Source organism: Hippoglossus stenolepis, chromosome 7 (genome assembly GCF_022539355.2).
Source record: "Hippoglossus stenolepis isolate QCI-W04-F060 chromosome 7, HSTE1.2, whole genome shotgun sequence".
In the NCBI taxonomy this organism is placed as follows: domain Eukaryota; kingdom Metazoa; phylum Chordata; class Actinopteri; order Pleuronectiformes; family Pleuronectidae; genus Hippoglossus; species Hippoglossus stenolepis.
The window spans coordinates 23,835,881-23,850,611 of NC_061489.1; the positions used below are offsets into that span (position 1 = coordinate 23,835,881).

Here is a 14,731-nt window from a genome sequence, read left to right on the forward strand (position 1 = left end):
ACAGTGCGTTTAGCCTAATTCCACTTGATGAGTAAAGTAAATTCAGATTCCGATCTGCCCGGGCTGCCAATAACGCTCGCTCGCCCGATCCCCCCCGTCACTCGCGTGGGGGCCTGCTGACGGTACAGAAGGGCTCCCTCGCTTTTCCTCTTGACTCTCCACCGCACAGAGAGATGCGAGGGGAGATAGAATTATGCATTTTTCATGAGGCGCTGAATGCAAGCGAGCTCTCTGCCTCGGCTCAGGCTGGGCTGTGTTTTGCTCCGTCAACACCTACAGCTTTTTCTATAAATTTGACTGCTTATTCCTGGAGCGGCAAACAAGCTCAGTGAATAATCATGTGTCTTCATGGGATTTTTTTTTTCAATCAGATGTCTTCCTATAATTGGTACCTTTGCTTTTTTTCTCCCCTGTTTAGTTCTAATTTAATATTTGTTCTTCACTCCTACACGTTCTCTACAAACACACGGTTTCAATGCACTTTCTATTTCACAATTAATTGTGTCCAGTGCTATTTTCTAACGAATTTGACGTGTGAATAATGCAGCTTCCATATATTAATGATTTACATACATTAAGCATCAAACTGAAGGGTGGGTCACATGTGCAGATTTTTGTATTTGCTGGTTTTTCCACGAACTGAACGTGATTGAATTATTTTCCCCCCGCAGCTCAGACCCTGTTCACCGACATCATCGAATTCGGTCGAGATAAGAAAATCGTAAACGTGTGGAATTTTAAATGGGATGACAAACTAATATTGATTAATTAGCCCACAGTTTGACAACAGCGTGAAATGAAGGCCAGAAATACTTCCATTCAGATTAATAGAAACTGCAATAACCGTTAAACAGTTGCATTCGTGACTCGGGGGTGTGAATGTGTCGATTGTGCATATCCGATGGAATTAGCCAATTAGCCTTAATTGCCTGTAGACAATCCTTTAGTTGTAGTCAGTTGAATGCAAACATAACAACATATAGACGTGTTATGACACACGTGTTTGTATGTGCTGTGTACGTGTGTAATACTTTTCTTTATTTTTCATTTCTCTGCTGCTGACTTTACAGGCACAAGACCCTCAGGTGCTGGAACAACTGTCCAAAAACATCACTCGCATGGGTTTGACCAACTTCACCCTCAACTACCTCAGGGTAAAGACTCAGTGTGCGTGTCTGTGTGTGTGTGTGTGTGTGTGTGTGTGTGTGTGTGTGTGTGTGTGTGTGTGTGTGTGTGTGTGTGTGTGTGTGTGTGTGTGTGTGTGTGTGTGTGTGTGTGTGTGTGTGTGTGTGTTTGTGTGTGTGTGTGTGTGTGCGTGCGATGTCTATGACTGTCATTCTGCTTTTGTTTTGTTCTCGTCTTCTCACACTTACACACGGAGGAACAATTCCTGTCCATTTTTAAACCTATTGATTCATGTCACTGATGTTTTTCAAACCAAATCTCTGATTCTAATGTGTCTAGACGTCATGAAGCTGTGTTTAGTATGAGGAATATTACATTTCTTTGTCTTGGCTAATATGGTTCTTAAAGTGAATCGGTAATTCTTTTGTCAAAGTTTTTAAATAAACAGGTATTTTTCAGTGTTTGAATATTCAAATTCCGTGTTTCTCTCCTCTCTCATTCTCTCTCTTTAGCGTATTTGAGGTCATATCATGACTGTGAATGTGACTCTTTGTCTCTGTCTTACAGGAATTGAGAGCTTATGTGCAGAATGCGTTTTATCACTGTTGGCTGTTTGAAAACTTGAGTGTATAATTTCCGAAGTGCACGGCATCAAAACAACAAATAAGCACTTATTTTTTTCTGCTTTGCTCTTCTGCATATACATGTTTTTCTACCTGACCGCAGCAATATAATTTACGGAAATGGGAAGTATAAGCCGGCTGAATACATTAGTGATTATTTCACAGGCTTTTATTTGTGTATGTATGTGTGTGTGTGTGTGTGTGTGTGTGTGTGTGTGTGTGTGTGTGTGTGTGTGTGTGTGTGTGTTTTCCGACGGCACAGTTGACTGACAGCTACGCTTTCCAAATGGGAGAACAAGAGCGAGCGAGAGAGACGGCGAGAGAGAAGAATTAATTGGATACAGAAAATTAGCATAACATTAATGAACGCTCCCTGTTGAGACTCATAATTGTGAAATGGCGCGCGAATCGGGGAACGGCACCTCTGCTGCTTATAATAACTGAGCGAAGAAAGACACACAGAGAGTGGGAGAGAGGGAGAGAGGGAGAGTGGGAGAGAGGGAGAGAGGGAGCAGGCGCTTTTTTTTTGTTTTCCTCTAACAATGATTTTTTCTATATGCAGAAAGCCACTGAAATGCCACCGACACGAGAAAAAGGAAGACACGTAATTCAAGTATCTGTAATTACACAGTGAAGATTTAGTGTTCGTCCTCTATTCCAGGGATTCAGATGGTCAGTACTCCGCTCATAAAACAATGACACGGGGATCAAGCCTTGTGTTTTTTGCTGTTCGCTGACAACATGCGTTTTTATGAAAGAGGTTAAGTTGTTTGTGTCTTTGAAGAGTTTGGAGAAAATTACTTGCACCGCCTCAGTGGCCCCTGAACCGGAGATATTCCATAGGAACCCCCCCGTGGGTTTGGTAAAATTGGTAAATTGGTCGACTTTCCCAGAGCAAAAATCTGGTTTAATTTTCATTTGTACAGAAAATATTCCTCTTAATGACGATTTAACCTTGTTTCTGTCTTTTTCATTTCACACCTTCAACTAGAATCTACATTTAAAACAAGACTTTGCCAGAATAAGACACAGAAATTGAAGATTTAAAGATTTTTTTTTTGCTTTTGATCGAATTTGATTTAACGACTCACACTTCAATTAACAAGTGAAATGTTCCTTTAAGCAGCATCCTTTTGAAACTATTCTGAGATTTTAAAGACATTAACTTACACTGTTGCACAAGAACAAAGCAAATATCACAAGAAAATCTGAAATTACATATTTTGATTCTAAGCAGAATGTAGATTTTTCTTATTTCTGAGTCCAGAGATCCCAGTTCCCCTCACTGGGAACTGCTGGTGTTTAGTCGCTGTTATTCAACATGTCAAACATTGTGCAAATGATACTTCCCCCGACTGTTATCATGGGTGTCAAGGTAAAACACACCCTTTCCTCACATTAAACTGGCAGCGACGTGTCTCTGGAAAAGGCCTTTCCCAGTGTTTATCAGTCCTTCCAAAGGAGACTGACAGTTTCCTGGCTGTGGGGTTACAACCGACCTTTCTCACACACACACACACACACACACACTATCGTTTTTTTTTTCATTTGGAGTATTTAAGCCTTTCCATGTATCGGAGCTGCCGGCGTCCTACTATTCAGCCTGAAAATAGCCCTTGTTTTCAGGCTGAGAGCCAGGGCTTGTTGGCTGCGCTGTGGAGGGATATTACTGTGTCAGGAGGGAACTATCAGAGGAGAACACGGGATTAGTCTGTTGCAGGGATGTTCACTTTACCTCGAGCTGCGTGGCATCAAAACACAGCCGTCCTAACGGAGGGAGCAGCGGCAGACATTGTGTTTGTGTAGGGTAATTTGACGTAAGCAGCACCGGCCCACGCTTGTTAGCAGGACTGGTTTAAAAAGCCCCCGACTGCACGCCGGAGCGTTTTGAACACGGGATTCCAGGTGTTGTGAGGTGATGAGCATGCTGATTAGACCTGACATCAGAAATGTGGAGGTGGCGGTGTGATGCTGAAGGTCGGGCGGGATCATTTGAGCATGCAGGGAATGATTAACAGTGTCCTCTCTCGCAGTAATGACTATCAAAGTGCCCTTGAGCAAGTTACAGCTTTGACCTCGCAGTTACGCTCACTTTGGGAAACACTAACAGTAACTTTTCGACGACCGCTCGCCTGGTTAGACATTTCCCTGAGTCCCAGCTGTCAATCACGATGTTTCACATCGTTTCTAGATCGTCGAACTCTGGATTTAGATCAGATTGTGGATGTGTTTCCTTAGAATTACGTTTTTTGACACTATCACCGATTCCCTAGGGAATAATTCATAAATCTAAAAAAAGAAGGCGTACTTAGGGGACTGATCTCTATGAGTTTGTGCAATTAGGTGCAGCTTGATTGAATTAAAGGTAAACTGTTTATTATTATTAAATTATCATTATATTTGTTTATTTGTAAGTAGTTGAATCTGACTGAACGACAGATCACCAAGTGTGATATTCATATTAAACCACCAGGAGGCACAATCCTTAACATTCTCACATTTGTTCTGTGGAGTTTGCTTATAGGTCGTCACCTCCGACAGGGAAGTTCTGTATTTGTTTGTCGTTAGTTTGAAGAAAGGGACTAATTTCCACTACATTTTCTGGAGGGTAAGAACCCATTCAATTTTTGGAGAGGATCCAGGCTCACTTTCTGAAACGTGCAGGGATCGGGGCGTTGGCCTTGGCGGAGTTATGAACTCTCCAGGTTCCCTTTAGTTGTTGACGTAGTTTCGTTACATAGGCTGAAAAATGGTGTATTGATCAGCGGTCGTCCAATCACTGTCCTCTGACTGCATGATTTCTGCTGGTGAAGAAGTCGGGCTGACCTGCTCCTAACGTTATCCAGATGTTGAATCTCTGGATAAGCTAAGCCTGACGTATTAAAGATGACAGGCTGACCCCTGGTTCCTCTCGCCGCAGATCACCAGAGATTTACAGTTTTTTCTCCTGACTGAATATTGTACTTAAGGTCTTTTAGGTGGAGAATATTGTTGGAGCGCAGTGTGGGAATGAGGGAAGAGCGCTCTGTGTGTCCGCTGTGTTTAAGGAGAGAGAAGCCAGACAAACGTGTGTGTGTGTGTGAGTGTGTGTGTGTGTGTGTGTGTGTGTCTCTCACATTTTACTGTGAGTTGTAAACAGCTCAACAAAGACAGCTCATATTAAAATGTATCGTCCTGCCCATCTTTCTCCTTCTATCTGTCTCCTTGTCCTTCTATCCGAAGCACTTGACAATAAACCTGTTTTTTAAAGCTTCTTTATTAATAGTGTCCATAAAAAATAGATTTACTACTAAGCTAATCACTCAAAGTCAGCGTGCTGTGATTAATTAAGCAACAAACTCTGTGTCTTTATGGCCCCTGTTTCTGTTCTCTCATCAGATGTTGAGAGAATTTGGCTTTACACTGACACGCGTGTGTGGTTTGTCCTGTTGTGTTCGCAGTTGTGTGTCATCCTGGAGCCCATGCAGGAGCTCATGTCGAGGCACAAGACCTACAACCTCAGCCCCCGGGACTGTCTCAAGACGTGCTTATTCCAAAAATGGCAGAGAATGGTAGCCCCACCAGGTAAATACCTCAAATCGTTACTGTCTAATGAAAGAACCGGTTCACGTGGATCAGCTTTTCTGCTTTTCGCTTAAACTCCAGATAATTGTCTTGTCTCCCTCAACAGTCCAGGTCTAAATTTTTTTTATTTGATTTGACAGTTTTAACCATTTACTGTAAATAAAGATGGACGACAAGTTTCCACTCCCTGCCACTATGGAGAAATGAAGCCAAACTATCCCAGATACAAGCGCTGCCATCTCCTGCATTTGGAGTCGGCGCATTAGCGATCGGGGGGGATGGAGCCACGTTAGCGAGATCCCACCGATACATGCGCTCGACCAATCTTGAGTCAGTCTCAGCTGTCAATCATGATGTTTCACACCTTTTTTTATAGCATCAAAAAACGAATTAAAACAAAAACCTATTAGAAACTTGAACACTTGTATAATAATCAATCAGTGTGATAAGAACTACACAAAATTAAAGACACCATCTTTGAGAACAATTTATTTGACCTTTTAGTTTGGTCCGTGTCCCACGCAGTGACATGGAGGAGGCAGGGTTTCTGACCTATACCGCAGACAGCCACCAGATGGCAGTGGAGATACTTTGGCTTCACTTTTTATGTACAGTCTATGGTTTCAACAGACATATTTACATTTTCTAAAATGCTGTGAATTCAGTATTAAGTGTAAATCATTTCCTCGACCAAGATTTATTTTTAAAAAACTGTATTTTTCTCTCAGACTATGTTTCTATTGCCTCACTTATGTTTCCAAATTAGCCTTTAAATTTGTCTTAATCCCTGGAGTATGTTTTGTCGGTCAGGTATGTGAAATAAATCAGAATTCCGGGGGTCTCCTCTCGAATCTCGCCGATCTGAACGCGCCTCTCAGTTTTTTTCTATGATTGATGTTTTAAGGGCGGTTTCTGAAAAGTACCAGGCTTAAATTGGCTGTGAGGTCTCAGGCTGGGAGAGAAAAGAGTAAGCTGAGTTTTTTTTTTTTTTGTTGGACACATTGGAGTGGCTGCAAATTACTGCAATGCTTAGCGAGCCGTGACGAGATGTCTTTAAAAACCAACACCAGTCAAAAAGCCTTTGACTCAGACCTGTGTAACTTTAATTAAGAGTGCCGGGTGTAATCAAACTAGTGGATCCAGCTCCCCGGCCAGCGGCTCCCTAGTGTCAATGACGTTCTTCAAAGAAAAGGAAAAATCATGGAAAGCATTTTATGAATATAAAGTCAAAAGGAAAAAAAAATTACTCCTGTACTGATGGTTAATTTTTCACATGGAAAGCGAACACATGAAATGGCTGATGCAGGTTTATATCATGCACAGCTTTCAGGGTTATTGTGGTGTCTGCAGTGCTTGTTACCCTCAGCTGCGTATTAGTATTTTTATTTTACATTGAAATTTATCTCAGGTTCAATTCGTCCCTTAAACCAGAACTTAAGTTTGTTCGATTGTTTAAGACGAGTGTTTTTTCAGGGTCGTCTCATGTCATCCGTCTTTATTTTGACTTCGCAGTTTAGCTGGAATTGCAGTTTTCTTAATCGCGAGCTTGTTATTCCCCTTTTTCCTGCAATTCTTCTCCAGCCTGGAAGCTGGTTGGGATCTGGCCAGGAAGGAAGCCACAGGCGCATTTATGCTCCGATAAGTCCTTTTGGTGGAAATGGAAGTGATTTTAGTGCGTCACCGGCTTCAGCATTGAAGGAAACCGGTTTGATAACAGAAATGATTGTCTCTGACAATAGGCCCACTTTTATTTTTGCACACACGTCTGTCAAAGTCAGGAATCAAAAGAAGAAAGATGCTGATAACAACATTTTTTTTTTAAAATCCCCTTATTGTTTTGGCTCTGATTTATAGTTTCAGTTTTGTTTGTATCACCAGTCGCTGGTTGTTCTAACTGAATATGAAAGCATCTCCCTCGGTGTGATTAGTAAGAAAAATGTATTTCATTTTCAGACATCTGTTTGAAGATCACAGCAGTGTTTTCTTGTCTCACTTGAGATTAAAAGGAATAATGTTTTCTAACAAATGTTGGCAGAATTCGCAAAAATCATGTACTCGTAAATTATGCACTACATAAAATTCCTTTATAAATACTAGAATCTCCAAGATCTCTATTAACCTGTGTCATCACTTTATATCTTTTTTTTTTAATAATAATGACTTCACTCACGGTGTAATTGCACCTTTAGGAATTACATATAGCTCATAATTGGAAAAGCATAAGTTTCCCCTGGTGTTAAATTGCATCTGTATCCCACTGAATGCTCAATTATGTCTTTGCCTTTTTCCCTGTTGTCATCTCTGGGTCTCATTCTGTGTTCAATTGTTTTAAAATGATAATTATTCTACAACTTGGATTGAATTAAACTGATTCTAGCTCCGGTTTCAGCTGGACACCCACAGAACTTCAAAACGGAAATATTTCCCACAAATCACAAAAAAGGTATCTTCCCTCTTACAGTGTTGATTGTGCACGATTACCATGGATGCACGTTGGAAAGATATGACTGAATGAATGAATAACAAAAAAAAAACATGTTGCATATGCTGGTGTAATGCATGCAAAGACAGATTCTCTCCAGCGCTGGCTACAACTAAAAATGATTAAACCAATAACATGGTCATGCTCAGGAAATCGCAGCTATAGAAATGCAAGAAATGTGCAAGAATGGACGCGGTGGTGGGAAAGAAAAAAGCACATTCAGTAACACAGACGTGCTTCCTGCCACAGCAGAGCAGTTTTAATCTGGCCCGTGCTATCGAGGAACGTGGCAATTGGTGCAGCACTGAAATCATTAACAAATTTGCATTACGTCGAGCGTCAGGGTCCATTGTTGAGCATTTATGCAAATGAGACAGGGGTTATTTCTTACTAGTGCATGTCTGGGAAGATGCTAACGCTCCTGCGGTTTCACCTCTGCAGAAAACAAAGCACGGATCGTTGTAGTCGGTTCTGTGTTTGTGCGTTTGCTTTCTCTTATGAGTATTTCAAATTAAGTTTGTCTGCGCGTTTAATTATGATGTTGCATGTTCAAGCCTCTGCTGCATGACCTCACACACACACACAGCCCTACACCTTGTCTCTGTATGTATGCGTTATGTTCTTTGGCATGGCCTCTGTTTCTCCCTGCAGGTCGCGCCAAGGCTGAGCCCGCCCGACAGACGACCACGAAGAGGAGGAAACGGAAGAACTCGGCCAGCAGCGCCAACAGCAGCGTGGGCACCACCGCCAGCAAGAAACGCAGCCCGGCCACCAACTTCAGCCTCTCCAGTCAGGTACCTGTAAGCATCAGCTCCACCCGGTTTGCCTCCTCTTCTACTCTATATGTCTCCGCACACGCTTGTTTGCCGGGTTACACAAAGGCAGGAGCAATTCCTAATGGTATTGCAGCTATTAGGTTTGATTTATCTGCACGAATGAGAGAAAGAGAGAGAGAGAGAGAGAGAGAGAAAAAGCACCAGGAGGAGAGGGTAGAAAAGAAAGTCGAACCCGTGCAGTGAGACAAAGAAACCCCGAGGGACGTGTATGAAAACATGTCGCCCCACAAGACAAAGAGAGAAAACATCAAATATCATAAAAAGTGACACAACTGACATTAAAATCATCAAAGCAGAAAAATAGTACAAGAAGAGCTAAATTTATAAATAACAAGTGAAGAGGGTGAAATTAAAAGTGTTCCTCTCGCTGCTTTGTGTCAAATCACTAAATGGTTGCTACTCGCTTAATTTTCCCGGCAGTGTTTCTCGGAGTGAAACTCTCAGAATATGTACGTTAGAAAGACCCAGCTGACCCCCGGTGCTCGAGCAAGTGGCCGTAGCCTCCGGGTTCTTGGATAAATAAATAAATAAAAGGTTTGAATCTCAGGTCCGAGTGGGAAAATGTGGGCGGGGGAGAGGAGTGACACATTGCCCTCTCTCCGCAGCCACCGCGCTTGAAATGCCCCTGAGCAAGGCACTGCACTCACAGCAGCCCACAGGGATGGTAGCTTGTATTCAGCAACTATAGAACTGTATGGATGTGAAGGGGCGGTGCTGCTGCAGATATAAATACACAAACCAAGTAAAAATAACTACATATACAATCTGAAAATGACATTTTAACTCCCCTAACGAATATCTATGATTTGACCAACCAATAAAAAGTGCATTCAAGTGTATGACACCAGATTTAAATTCACCTTATCTGAATTTTTGTTTGGATCTGCACCAAATTTCACACACACCAAATATGCCTGATATTTTCCATCAAGAACCATTTATTATTTTCTAAGTGCTGCAAAACACCCTCTTGCAACGTTAAAGAATAAGAATTTAAAAATCCTGGATCCGCTCCCTGATCCGGATCTGCATCAAAAATTAAATCCTTCCACCAAGTTTCGTGGAGATCTGTCCAGTAGGTTTTTGCGTAAACAGACGTAACCTCCTGATTTCCCTTAGATTCAATCAAGCTGCACCAAATTGCAAACACAATCATATCAGTCTCGTAAATGCAGATTCATTTCCTAAAGATCTTTGAATTTTTCCCTGGGAAATTGGTGAAAATGTAGAAAAAATGCCTCTCACAATGTTAAAGAAAAGAATAAAACATTCCTGGATTCACCCTTTTGTCCAAATCAGCACCAAACTCTTATGGGTTTCATCTCATGGGCCAAACTCAAACTCAAATTTCACGAAAATCAGCTCAGTAGTTTTTGCCTAACCCTACTGACGGACAGACAAACAGACATAACAAACTAATATCAGTCAGTTATATTCCATCTATTAATTTTCCCTCTGCTCAGGAAACTTAATCTACATAAAGACATCTGTCCATAAAACTGTGTGTCCTGTGTGTCCTGAGTATGAATGTGTGATTTCCCTCCATGACTCCATAACAGGCCACTTGACACAGTCTGAGGTTAAACAGCCTCTTAAACAGTGTTGCACCACGTTTCCCCCCCGAGGATTCGCCCGCCGCCGCTGCTGAGTTTATTCCAAACGCTCTTCATTATACACATACTGTATTATATTTACACTACTGCATCCAATTTACTTATTTATCCTGCGCCCACTCGCTGCACGTCGCTCCATCTGCGTTAAAAAGTGTGTTGAAACCAAACATGACGTTAAAGGGTCGCTGCTCGGCGTTAATGTGTGTTCGTCTTCTACGCCAGGACTAATTCTGCTTAATGGGATATTTAAAGGGTGCTAATGCTTTTCTATACTCACACACCGGGTTGAGTAAAGCAAGCCTGTCTCCACAGAAATTAAGTGTGTGATTACGGTTTGAAGCACTTTGAGATCAGGGAAAAGGTGCGTGAGTGCGTGAGTGCGTGCATGCGTGAATAATACAAAACACTTTATCCTTTAAGGTTCATGACGTCGGTGTGAAGTAAAACAAAAGCAACACAAGTACAGTAAATAAAAACGTCAGTATATGTTTTGACTTAAGACGTCGAGTTCTTCGTGAGCCTAAACTTAACAATAAAAACCACATGTTGTCGTCTAATATTGCAAGAATGAAAAGAACAAATGAAATATGTTGTTCTCTTTTGGCAGCTCCCGCGGTGATTGACATAATTTCCCTTTGATTAAAAATGTAAACAAGACTTTATTTTGTTCATTTTCCCAAACATATTTGTCGTTTATTAACATGGCCTAATATTTCTATGTATTTTCCAGTCGTAGGCTATGGGGACACCATTAGGATGTGTCCTTTTATAACTGGATTGGACTTCTTCCTCTGGTACAGGTCGTTCTTCTCCACTTTTGCACCCTCACGGCTAGAAAATATCATTTACCTCACGTTTTTGAGCAGTTTAGAAGAACGCACTCTTTCTGCACACACCTATGCAAACACACACACACACACACACACACACACACACACACACACACACACACACACACACACACACACACACACGCACACGCACACACACACACACATTGTCCTGTCCCTCTATATTCTGTCCCGCAGTTAACTGTCCTGTCATCTTTTGAGATTTGCTGCCATCACTCTCTTCATGTATCTGCTTCTCTCCATCTCACACATACATAATGTAGATCTCACACACTCACACACACACACACACACACACACACACACACACACACCACACATCACACACAAACACACACACTCACACACACGGCATGTGCAATTGTTTTCTCTCTAGAAGGCAGTTTGGCTCTATTCCAGCTCTCATTATCACTGATATCTGTATATACCCTCCACCCCCTGCCCTCCTTCACATGCACAAAGTATACTCCATCAACGCTCCTCCCTCCCTCCAGCCCCCACCCACCCACCTACCCCAACATGCACACACACACAGACACACACACACACACACACACACACACTCATGCCTCTTGCATTCACACGCCTCTTAAAGACTGGCAGCGGCGTGGCTGCTAACATGCTGGTTACATATGTTGCGCGCCTGCTGTCTTTGTCTGAGAAGTTGTTCGTTTGTGGCTCAGCACAAGCCTACGTGAGCCCAATGACAATAAGGAGTGGACCCTCACAAGGGGAAAGGGGTGGGGGGGTGGTGGTGGTAGGATGGGGGGGGTTACCAGCGGCTGGAGGAGAGGAGGTGTGGGTGAGGGAGGCGCAGGGCGTTTATAGAATGATCAACACTGACCTCCAGTGGCTCAGATTGAGTGTTTTAACGTGTGTTGTTTCTCATTTCAATGTTGTGAGTTAACTCTGGTGGAAGAAGTACTCTGATTGTGTACTGAAGTAAAAGTATCAATACCACAGTGTAAGAAGTAATCCATTACAAGTAAAACGACTTGCATTGAATATTCTGTTTAGTTCTTTCTGTCCCTCAACTTTTTTGACAACCCTTCTTTCGATTAAGTTCAAACTTTGGTGTATTTTTCTGAGGAACTCAACATAAAAACACTCATTTGGTTCTTCCACAGAGATCACATGACACTGGTGTCAAATTGTAACACAACTCAAAGTTTTGGGTTTTACTATTAATTGGCGAAGACATAAGTCTTATTAATGTTTAATATTTGTCTGTGAACTTTAAAACTTGGCCTTGTTTCTAAGTGATTTAATTTCTGCGGTGACAGAATTTCTCTTTAAACCGAGCACCGCTTGGATTTGAAGCTTTAATGTATTGAGTATTATAGACCTTTAAGGATATGGCTTATTCCTGATGAATACAGTAAAAAGACTAAATCTGAAAATTGATTATTGTCAGATTAGCATCCAAAACCTATTATATCTTATTATCGAGCTCAAGTTCTATCTAAAAACTATTAAAAACACATCAGTGAACCAAACTGTTGCACTAGTTGATTCCTTCTTTACCAAAAACACACACACTAGTGGACCAACACATTGTTGAATGTTGTCTTTTCAAAGGTTTTGATGTATGTTGACTAAAAAAGAAAATTATTCCAAATCTTAAGATTTAAAGTTGTATTTTGTGGTGTTCTTTTTTGTTTTCTTTTTCTTGATGAAATTGTGTGACAAGAAACAAACAGATCAACAAAAAGACGAGTGACTTAGGAGACAGACGTACAAACAGATAACAGGAACATGAAGAAGATGTTAGCATGAAGTCAGAAAACAAAATAACACAACTGACTAGAAAAGAGGAATATATTCTTTATTTAAATAAGGAAAAGATGAAGGGATGTTGAAAACGTTGACTAGTTGGCTAAAAAATATTTTTTTATCATCTAAATTCTGTATCAATCATTTTTGTCCTGTTGCTGCACAAGCGACTGCTCCGTTCTCCGTTCCCGCCACATTGTGTTAATATTCCCACTTGTTGCCTCGGAGGCCCCGAGGAGCAGATATGTCCTCCAGGCTAACGCTAATGACACAGCAGTGAATGGAGGCGTTCATCATCGCCGCGTTGGCCCATTCATAGCCGCGCCGCTTAGCTAGCGCAGAGGCTAACTCTTAACGAGATGAGTAGACGAGTAGACAGTGTTAATTAGCTGACAATTAGCACACCCCAGTCCCGGGCTAACCGCCAGCTGTGATTGTCGGAGAGACGTTTTTTTATTTTTTTTTTTGTGGACCCAAAATTGGCCAGAGGTGGGTTGACAGGCCTCCTCACAGGAACAGATGGCGAATGCAAGGCTTGTTGGCAATCAGTACGTTTTTAGCTAATGACTTAATTAGCTATGCAAATTGACAAATCAGTGTGGATATTGTCATTTAGTTGAAAAGCTCACCTAAATTAATTAGCCTGATTAAGGCATAGTGGGGTGTAGAAGTGGTCGCTAGGGGGGCTTCGGGGACGGCTTGAATAAATAAACCGCTTCTCCCCATTGGTGGTCTTCTTCAGAGTGTGTGTGTGTGTGTGTGTGTGTGTTGCAGCGTGGGGGGGGCGTGTGTGTGTGTGAAGTTGTCTCGTCTTGTTTGTATGTTTACATCAACGCCTGCCGGATGTGATCATGCGTGTTTGTTCTGTGTGATTTTTGTGTACAAATCTTGGGTTTCGCGTGTGAGATTCCGCGTCTTGAGGCTTGTGATCGTTGTGTTGAGTGTTAATCTCTGTATGCATTCGAGTGCTTTTGCCTGCGTTTGTGTGCACGTGTGTGTTCGTGTGCTAAGGTGTGATTGTACAGTAAACTTATCTGGGTTTGTGTGCCAGTCAGCGCATGTGCATGTTTGTGTGTGTGTGTGTGTGTGTGTGTGTGTGTTGCAGAGGAGATGGTAGAGGCGAGCGAGATCTCCCGAGCCAGGCAGCGTTGACACACATGACCAGTGAAGCATGCGCTCCATTTAACTGTACAGCTTCTTCCCGGGTTGCGGTGGGTGGCGCCGGGGGCTCGCCGGCAGGGAGATGCTTAGTCAGTCACAGGAAGATGAGATCCACGGACGTGGTGTAAACAAAGAAATCCGGCCATGATTCAGAGCTGATTGACAAATATTAGAATTCACAAATTACTCTCCAGTGTGCGTTTATCAACAGAATCGCTTTGTGAGTGAAACGTAAAGGAATTAATCTCCAACGGAAAAAACTACACGAGCTTCTAGTCGTGTTTCTGCGTCTCGGAGGAATTGTCGGGAATCCTTCACGCCACAGATATCAGTGGATAATGGATAAATCTCTCTCCTCTCCTTCCTTGACCCGCTGTGAGACGACCATCTCTGTGAAATATGTCTTACATGATGAGTATCGATTGGGGGGGGGGTACCGAGCGCCGGGGGAATCCACTCTGTGTTCAGGAAGGTTTCATTTGCACACAGCGCTTCCAGAGGGGTCGACCAACCACACGGTCGGGTTCAGTGGATTTACCGATAAATACACAAACACGCCGAAACATGGACACACACACACACTCCTACACACACACTCCTACTGTTGTTTCCCCACGAGCAGGGGGTCCGTGTCGATGCAGGGAAATACACTGCCCCCCCTTTGTGGGGGTTTTGGACCGTCCCTCATACAGCTGGGAAACAA

At 42.4% G+C, this 14,731-nt stretch overlaps 1 protein-coding gene across 7 annotated transcripts in view; it reads left to right on the forward strand.

The window, feature by feature from the left end:
- ldb2a (LIM domain binding 2a) overlaps positions 1-14,731 on the forward strand; it is an 88,937-nt gene that overhangs the window by 71,232 nt on the left and 2,974 nt on the right. For 2 of the 7 annotated variants that reach the window (XM_035161983.1, XM_035161978.2), the window contains exons 5-8: positions 1,071-1,154; positions 5,189-5,312; positions 7,690-7,755; positions 8,446-8,588. In XM_035161983.1, the coding sequence (XP_035017874.1) occupies positions 1,071-1,154; positions 5,189-5,312; positions 7,690-7,755; positions 8,446-8,588 (417 nt within the window). Of the gene's footprint in view, positions 1-1,070; positions 1,155-5,188; positions 5,313-7,689; positions 7,756-8,445; positions 8,595-14,731 lie in introns of all 7 variants that reach the window. The other 5 variants (XM_035161976.2, XM_035161979.2, XM_035161980.2 and 2 more) reach the window with 5 other exon arrangements.